Consider the following 9,295-nt stretch of genomic DNA (forward strand, 5'->3'; position numbering starts at 1 on the left):
TCCTGCACAGTCACAACCAGTCAGAGGAGAGGGAGGATATATTCTGGAGTAGGGCTCCCGTGGTGACTGGGAGGCTCTGTCTCTATGGGAAGGAGGTTTGTCAGTTCTAGTCACATACCACAAGACAACTGGGATGTAAGTGGGCTCTAGAGGCCCGAGGGGACCACCAGATTGCACCTGCAGTCTCTAGGAGGACTGGCTTCTAAAAGGGGTTCTGCGGGGCAGAAGGCTGCAGGCCAGCCTGCTCAACTTGGAGGGAAGGTGATACTCCACTACCTTACCTTTCTCTAATGGCCAGTGGGGTGCCTGGGTGCTCCTGTACTGATCAAGCTGACAGAAGAGACTAGAGGTAAGGTGCTGTCACCCTAGAACTACTACGAAAGGGGAGTGTCTGCCCACCTGTTGCCTATGACAATAGGCAAAGCTGACTTTTGGCAGAGGGTGTGTGTGAGAGACAGACACTCTCTGACCTTTCCGCGATGGAAAGAAACTGTCGGTGACCAGATGGGGTTGTCTGGGAAGGAGCTGGCCAGTGTCAAACCTTGTGAGGTCCGTGTGTCTGGCTGTAAGGGTTAGTGTGACCTGGAATGGGGTGGGGCCGGCCGGGAGTCCTGAAGTCTAAGATTTAGTGGGGCGGGGTGGGGAGGATTCTGAGGTGGTGAGACAAGGATTCTGTGGGGTGGGCGGGGGTGGGGGGCGAAGAGCTGTGGGGAAAGTATGGGACGGTCATCTGTGCGCCACGTCAGGGGGTGGCAAAGCCTGGGTGACCTGGTGAGCCTAGAAGCTGGTGTTGGTGGCTATACCCCAATCGGGAGGGCACTGTGGGTCCTCCTTGAATCCCTTGGATCGGTCGGTCTCTGGGGTGGGGAGGACCGGTACGGGGACTGGGAGGAAGGGGATGGTCTGTCCGTCCGTAGGTAGGAAGTAGACCGCCGCTTGGGGCGCGTCTGTGGGGATGAGGTAGTGGAGACACGTTGGTGGGTCAGGCCCACGCCTGCACAGGTCCCGCGCCCGGCCCAGACCCCAGTGCTACTCACGCGCCCTCGGCGCCCTGCGAACCCACGATGAAGCCGAACTTGTCGATGCGACGCTCGGCGAAGCCGTTGGCCTCCGAGTCGGAGCCGAGAGAGCTCAGCTCGTCGGCGGTGGCGGCGTCGGGGCCCTGGGCCAGGCTCTCCCGGGTCCCCGACAGGCTCCCGCCCGTTGCGGGCACGCGCGGCCCATTCTCTCTGCTGCTTTTCGCCATCCCGGCCGCGCCCGCCACCACAGCGCCAGCGGCCACCTCAGCCGTCTCAGCCTCCTGGCCTCCGCCGACGCTGCCGACGCCCCGCCCACGCGCCGCGCCCATTGGCTGCCGCAAAGCTGGGGGCGGCTCCCCGGAGAGCTCCCACCACGCGCCCAATGGACGCCGAGGGTCCCGGGCTCCGCCCCTCCTCCAGCCCGGCGCCAACTGGATCGACGTGAGGGGGCAGGACAACCGTCACCGGGGACCCGCCTTCCCTGGCTGCCAATCACGAAAACTCACCTGGACTAGCTCTTCTGGCTTTTCCGGGTTGGCCCGGGGCTGGCGTGTCACCTGCTGCGGCTCTCAAGCAGAAGGCTCAGGACTTCCTCGGAGGCTCTGCTCGCCTGTGCCTCCCTGGGCCCGGTCCTTGCGAAACGGTCGTGGGTGGGGCTGCTTTGCCCGTTCGTTTTGAAGAACAGGGATGAGACGCTAGTGGTTTAGGGATCTGAACCATCTTGCTGCTCTGCTTAGGGGCTGGTGGGAGACCCGATAAGAATGATACCGACCTAAGCCCTTCTTTCCTATGTAATCTTTTTCCCTCCCAACACCTTTTTTGGTGAGGGTTGATTGTGTTGTTTTTTGAAATAGAGTCTCCAAAGTGGCTTTGAACTTACTATGTAGCCCAGGGCTCTGCTCAGTCTCCTAGGTGCTGGGGTTACAAGTGTGGGCTACCTTGCCTGACTCCCCAATGGTTTTATTGATATACGATTAACACGACACAAATTCATCTATTTAAAGTATATACTTCCTAAGTCTGAATCCTATCACCCCACCCACCCAGCCCCAGGAGCACAAATAAATAAAAATGTAAAATAACCCAAGCATGATAATACATACCTGTAGTCTCAGCACTCAGGGCCGACTGGGCTACAAATAAAGGCCTTATCTCAAATAAATAGCACAATACTATGGTTCTTTAGCATCCTTTTAGAGTTGTGCAAACATCGTAATCCAATTTTAGAACATTTTAATTCCGCAAAGAAACTCCTATTCGGTAAAGGTTGTTTCCAGTCCTCCCTCACCGTCTCTGGCAACCACTATTCTACTTTGTGCCTATAGATTTGCTTTTTCTAGACATTTCAATTATCTGTGGTTATCAATGACTTTGTGTCTCTAGGTTTTTGCTTGTTTAAGAAGGGGCCATGTCTTGCTTGTGATACAGACTGTCCTTAAGCTTTTTTATTATTGCTTCCAAGGTACATCTACATTTGAATACTTACTGGTGCTTTATTCTTTCCATGGCTGAATTATATTCCATTGTGTAGACATATACACGTTTATACTCTAATCAGTGAGAGTCATTTGAATGTTTTTTTTTTTCTTTTCTATTAGGAATAATGTTGTTTGACCAAGTAACATATTATTTTCATTTCATTTTTCTTAGGTAGAATTTCCTAGGAGAATTTCTTTCTTTTTTTTTTTTTTTTTTTTTCTTTTGCTTTTTTTTTTTTTTTTGAGACAGGGTTTTGCTGTGCAAACTTGGCTGTTCTGGACTTGCTTTGTAGACCAGGCTGGGCTCGAACTTACAGAGATAGATCTAGCTGCCTCTGCCTCCCCGAGTGCTGGGATTACAGGCTTGCTCTGCGCCAGGCTGGGTTTTAATGGTAACTCTGGTTAACCTTTAAAAAAGACTGTGTGTGCAGAGGTCAGACAACTTTAGAAGTCATTTCCTCCACCTCTGGGTATCAAACTTATGTCATCACATTTAGAGCATGGGCCTTTCCCTCTTGAGCCATCATGATGGCCCATTTAACCTTCTGAGTAACTGACAGATTACCTTCCAAATTGGTTGTTCCATCTCTTGTAAACTTTTGGTAGCTTTGTATATGCACTATTTTACAGGTAGGTCAACTGAGGTTCTGTGAAGTCAGTTGCCTAAGGACCCAGATTACTCTACGGCAGTCTTAGGACTTGATCCCAGCTCTCACAATATGTTTGTATTTGAATTGGGCCAATTTTACTCTTGCGATCTCAACCCCAGCATCCTACTTCTGACCCTGAAGATTGTCAACTCTTAGGGTGGTTCCTCATTTGCTCAGTGTTCCATAGTTTACCACAGTGTCATTTGACACTCCCTAGATAACTAAAGGGGAAGACATGTTGCAGAGGGTCTGAAATAAGCTCCAAGGAAGGGGTTTAGGCTAGAATGACGCACAGGCCATTTCCTTGATGCCACGAGACCTGACATTCTGGAAGACCTGGAACCTACATTCCAACTGCTTCTGGTTTTCCACACAGAAAGCAATAACAGACAAGGGAGCAGGCACAAGCCATCATCCTCTTAAGTGATGTCCAGGCGGACCTTCTCCTTTCCAATGGCTGAACGTAGAATCCCAGGAGGCACAAAGTGCCTACCCCAGGGAAGGAGAGAGGAACCAGATATAACTGGAGTGGATAGTGGAGCAGCCACGTTTGACCTCATAATCCTGGTCCTAAGATTCTGTTTCCCAAACACATTACCAGTCAGCCCTGAAAGGGCAAATATACACACTGCACTTTTTTTTTGTTTTTGTGGCAAAATACCTGACAAAAGCAATTAGGGAGAGAGGTTCATTTATTTTATTTTTTTTAAAGACTTATTTATTTATTATATATACAGTGTTCTGTCTGCATGTATACCTGCACATCAGAAGAGAACATCAGATCTCATTATAGATGGTTGTGAGCCACCATGTTGCTGGGAATTGAACTCAGGACCTTTGGAAGAGCCGTCAGTACTCTTAACCCCTGAGCCATCTCTCCAGTCCAAGGTTCATTTATTTTGTGTCATAATTTGAGGGTACAACCCATTATTTTGATGGGTTAGCTCCACTTGTTCTCTTCTGTGTGTGTGTGTGTGTGTGTCTGTCTGTCTGTCTGTCTGTCTTTCTCCGAGTCTCACTATGTCACCCTTGGGATTCAAGGCCTGTGCCACCTTTTTCCAGTTTTATTTCATCCTGAACCTCAAGCCCTTGGAATGATGCCCCAACCCGCCCCCAGTGGGTCTTCCCTCTTCAGTTCAACCTTCCTGGAAACAACCTCACAGATACACCCAGAGGTGTGTCTCCTAAACAAAACTCCAAACCCCGTCCAAACTGACAGTGTAAATTAACCATCACACAGATACCCAGAAATCTCAGGGCAGGGGTACCTAGCTTTCAGAAATAGGACAGACTTCAATGGATGAGCACAAGCTAAATCAGTTCTGAGGCTTTCCCCCCCTTGAGCTAGGGTTTGTTACCTAGGCTACCCTCTGACTCCTGGGATCAAACAATTGTCCTGCCTAATCAAGTTCAAGTAGTTGGGACCAGGCAAGCACTACTGTGCCTAGCTTCTTTTAGACTATTTCCTCATTAGTAAAATGAAATACTAGAAAACAAAACAAAAACTTTTTTGAGACTTTAGTGTTGTCCTTAAGCATTTGGTTCATGAAAATTCCCAGCAAGCAGTGGGCAGAAGTGCTAGCACTCAGGTTCACAACTGTCTTGTTTTCTACCGCCTACAACTGTAGCAGTAGGGTTAACAGCTTAATCCAAGACACATGGGTTGTTTCATGGCTGTCCTAAATAAATTATTGGATGTCCTTGTGCAAAATTATTTGAGAACACCATTTTTCTCTTTTGAAAAAAAATATGGATGTCAGACGGGCCTTTTATCCCAGCACTCGGGAGGCAGAGGCAGAAGGATCTCTGTGAGTTCAGGCCAGCCTGTCTACAAAGGGAACCCAGACAGGATACACAGAGAAACTGTCTCAAAAAAAAAAAAAAGTGGATATCAGTAATTACTTGGTGAACTCATATGCTTTGATTCTGAAGCCGTCAGAACAACATAGGTACACTGTTAGGGTGTCAGGGTGTGTGTAGGAGTTCACAGATGCATGTGAAAAGCCACATGTTAATATCCAGTGTCTCCCTCAACTACACCCCACCTTATTTTCTGAACTAGTCTCTCAGTGAACTCACCAATTCAGTTAGATTGTCTGGACAGTCTGCTCCCGGGATCTTCTGTCTCTGCCTTCTTGGTGCTGAGAGAATGTGACGAGATCTTCGGTTTTCTATGGTGTAAACACCCCAACTTAAGCTTGAATGTTTATTTGGTTAGCACTCTCACACGGAGCCACCTCTTTACCTCCCAATGGTAACGTGTGTGTGTGTGTGTGTGTGTGTGTGTGTGTAATATTATGCGTGTGCAGTTGCCCTCAAAGGCAGCTAGAGTCAGAGGCGGTTGTGACCCACTTGAGATGGCTCCTGGCAACTGAACCAGCAGCCTCTGAAAGGGCAACACTGTGAGCAGTGTGTACTTGTGAAATGGAGCTGATACGGCTGCTTTATCCATTAACTCACGGGACAAGGCAGGCCTACAGGAAACATTCCGTCATGGATTTGAGAGTGGCGCACGTAAGGCCCCACCCTCCCCGAGGGTGCATTTAATAGAGGGAGGCATGTTCTTAGTGGTGCAGCCACTGGTTAAGTTGCCGTTGATAAAATACACAACCCAAATTAAGTGCAGATGAACACACACACGAGTGGGTGCGCATGCACACACAAGAGGAGGGAACTTGTTGGAAAGAAGTGTTTGCTGGGAGAAGGAAGGGATAAGGATAATGGAGGGCTTATGGCCAAAGTGCTCCCCTTTGGCCATTCACACCAACTCAAGAGGCAGGGAGACTCCCTTTGTAAACTTTGTAAACCCTCGAGGCAGGAAAGTAGACCCCACCCCCAGACTTCCCTAGTGGCCCTAATGATTTTTTTTTAAGGACTCTGTAATTCCCAGCCCACAGGCAGGAGTGCTCAAACCAACCTACCAGAAAAATCCCACCAATCCCTGCGCTCCCCCAAGCTCAGGACTTGAAAGTCCACCAATCCACACCCTAGAAATTTCTACCCACTAAGAAATCTTTTTTTTTTTTTAAGACTTATTTATGTATACGAGTGTTCTATCTGCATTTACACCTGCCAGAAGAGGGAATCAGTTCACATTATAGATGGTTGTGAGCCACTATGTGGTTGCTGGGAATTGAACTCATGACCTTTGGAAGAGCAGACAGTGCTCTTAACCACTGAGCCATCTCTCCAGCCCCCACTAAGAAATCTTATACAAGCCCTGTCTACTGTTCAGTCGGTTCCCCATTCTTCTCTGGGGGGGTGTGTGTGTGTGTCAGAGACAGTCATCCTTGGATTCGTCCCTCCCAATAAATGTCTTTTATGAGATTTGCTGTCTGGTGTGACTGCCAAGAACAGCAGGGCAGGGCTGAGGCTCCTGAGCTCAGGGAGAAGCTGTCACACTGTAGCCCTCCATCTCGGAGGGATATCCTCCCTCAAGGCTGCAATACCTCTGCTGAGAAGGCTGCCTCTCAAAGCTGTGTGGTTCCTGTTCCTGGGCTCCTGGGTGACTCAATACCTTTCCATCCAAGCAGGAACTCCAACAGTATATGTGTGTATGTACTGTTATCACAGTGTAACCTTTTTAAATGAAACAAAATCTTAAAAAACACTTTTTAAAACTGAAAAAAAAAATGTTGGATAAGTAAGTACATTTTAAACTTGCAAGGTTGTAGGACGTGCAATCCCAGAAAACAATCTTGGTCTCTGGCCACCAAAGGTCACAAGGCTGTGTGGTCAATGAGCATCCAATGAATGTGAGCCAGGACAGGCATTCATTCAGGAGTTCTGGGAACCGTTAACTCCAGAGTGTGTGGATCAAAGGGCCCATTCACTTGCACTCTGCCCAGCCACATTCCTGGCCTCATGTCACAGCCTCAGCAGAGGCACTGTGGGGTCTGCCAGTCTGCAGAGGCATATGCCCTGACACAATGCCATGTTCCTAATGCCAAAAAGGAGCTCTTGGGCATGGGATTCTCCGAGGCTTCCTGATGCCCTCCCTTCCTGGAAGTTCCTCCAGGGGATTCTTGAGCTGCCCAATCAGTGCCTAGCAAAGAGCTTCAGACCCCTAAACCAAGAAAGCCCACCAGCAAGTCAGAATTTGTACTAGTCCCTCGGCAAACAACTGGCAACCAGGTGAGGAGCAAATGTCACACAGGGTGTAGAATGGCACGGCATCAACAATGCCAAATGTGAGGGCCTAGCAGTCTGCAATGGAGCAATGTGATGGGTGCTGTAGAGGAGCTGCCTAAACTAAGCCTAGGATACAAGAGGAAAGGTGGAGTAGGTTGAGGACTAGGATTCTGCTTCTGTGATTCTCAGACTGTTTTTCCTGAGGCCTGAATCACAACTAGGGACTGAAAAAGAAAAGGTACTGGGAACTCTCAGATCTCTGAGCATGTGTAATTCTCAAAAGAAAATCAACTTTGTTACAGCTCCTCAAGCTCTCACTTCCCTCCCTCTGAATGCCCAGTAGCACCTGTGCCTCTGCAATACCACAATTCCAAAAATAATGACCTACATTAGGACCTCACTTAGTAACCAAGACTGGGCAAATGTTTTGCACATACTCTTCATCTCTGAACCAAGGCATGTGAGTTGGCCTCAATACCTCAAAGAATAAGCACACAAGTGCTTGAAAAGGAAGAAGTGTCAGGCCTGATGGCACAGGCCTTTAATCCCAGCACTTGGGATGCAGAGGCAGGCTGATCTCTCTCTGTATATTCAAAGGCAGCCTGGTCTATGTAGCAAGTTCCAGGCCAGCTACTTCCACAAAGAAACAAAAGCACAGAAATTGTAAACTTAGATCAGCACATGGACTTGGCACAATTAACTACATGCATTGTAAAGAACTTTGCTCACACTAGAGGAAGCATCTACCACTGTGCCCATCGGGTAATGCGTGATTCTGGGCCTAAAAATACCTACTAGGCTATGTATTGTGGTCCTTGTTCTATGGGATACTGCATCAAGTGGGTCCCAATGCTTTAAAAATATAAGATATGTGTATCTGTGTAAAGGAGTGCCATGGCAACTGTGGAGATGAGAGGCTAACCATGGTGTCAGCCCTTCCTGACAAGAGAATGCTTTTTCTTGTTCACTGGCCTACTTTGGAGGATTCTGGTTTAGTCTTCCAGCTCCTTGTGCACAAGGGTTTCAGTGGCTTGTTCTAGTGGCTTTTACATGGATTCTTGCACTATAAGCACTTTCCTCACTGAGCTACCTCCCCAGCCCATAATACTTTTTAGAAGAAATAACTGAAAGACATGATGGCAGCAAAAATTTATATACAAACACCAAGAGTGCTAAGACCCTTCAGAGCTCCATAGCACTGTGGAGTGGGCAGTTGGTTAAGAAACAGATCTTGAAGTGCGAGGGCTGCCGCACAGTGGGCACACTGTGTCTGGATGGCGGCGCGTGCCCCAAGCTCGGCCTCCCTGCAGCCCGCCAGTGTGAGCCAGCTCTTGGCCCCAGCAGCAGCACCACGTTCAAGTGGAACACCTACATCAACACTGTCGTGGCGGATGGGACCTGTCAGAACGTGGCCATCGTGGGCTACAAGGACTCTCTCCATGTGGGCCGTCGTTTGGGGAAGACGGCATCAAGCCAGCTGATGGTGTTCTGGTAGGCAAAGACCGGTTAAGTTTTTTTGTGAATGGGCTGACACTTGGGGGCCAGGAATGTTCTGTGATCCAGGACTCACGGCTGCAGGACGGGGAGTTTACAATGGATCTTAGTACCAAGAGTACCAGAAGAGCCCCCACCTTCAACATCACGGTTACCATGACTGTCAAGATGCTAGTCCTGCTGACGGGCAAAGGTGTCCACAGTGGTTTGATCAATAAGAAATGTTACGAATGGCCTCTCACCCGCAGCACTCCCAGTACTGACCTCATCTGCTCCCCACCCCCCCAGCTTTTGTACCCCTTCTTTCCATATACACACATACCATTATTTTTGGGCCACTACCATGCTTCCCTTATTGCTGCCAAAACTACATGGGCAGGGGGCAGGGGCTGGATGGACAGATAACCCCCCCCTACCCATAACCCTCCTGTGGTTGTCTTTTCATTCAGAAAAAAAAAAAAAAAAAAAAAAAATCTACTTAAAAACAAAAGAAACAGGTCTTATTAAATTGCTTCCACGAGGG

General features: G+C 48.6%; 1 protein-coding gene and 1 pseudogene across 1 annotated transcript in view; one reads left to right on the forward strand and one right to left on the reverse strand.

The window, feature by feature from the left end:
- Positions 1–1,287, reverse strand: part of Tbc1d10a (TBC1 domain family member 10A) — a 30,067-nt gene extending 28,780 nt beyond the window's left edge. The window contains exon 1 of the mRNA XM_055623819.1: positions 1,038–1,287. Within this exon, the coding sequence (XP_055479794.1) occupies positions 1,038–1,246 (209 nt within the window). The 5' untranslated portion in view covers positions 1,247–1,287. The remainder of the gene's footprint in view (positions 1–1,037) is intronic.
- Positions 1,288–5,640: 4,353 nt separating this feature from the next.
- Positions 5,641–9,159, forward strand: LOC129688975 (profilin-1-like; annotated as a pseudogene).
- Positions 9,160–9,295: the final 136 nt, after the last annotated feature.

Source organism: Psammomys obesus, unplaced genomic scaffold (genome assembly GCF_907164565.1).
Source record: "Psammomys obesus unplaced genomic scaffold, mPsaObe1.curated_primary_1811, whole genome shotgun sequence".
Taxonomy (NCBI): domain Eukaryota; kingdom Metazoa; phylum Chordata; class Mammalia; order Rodentia; family Muridae; genus Psammomys; species Psammomys obesus.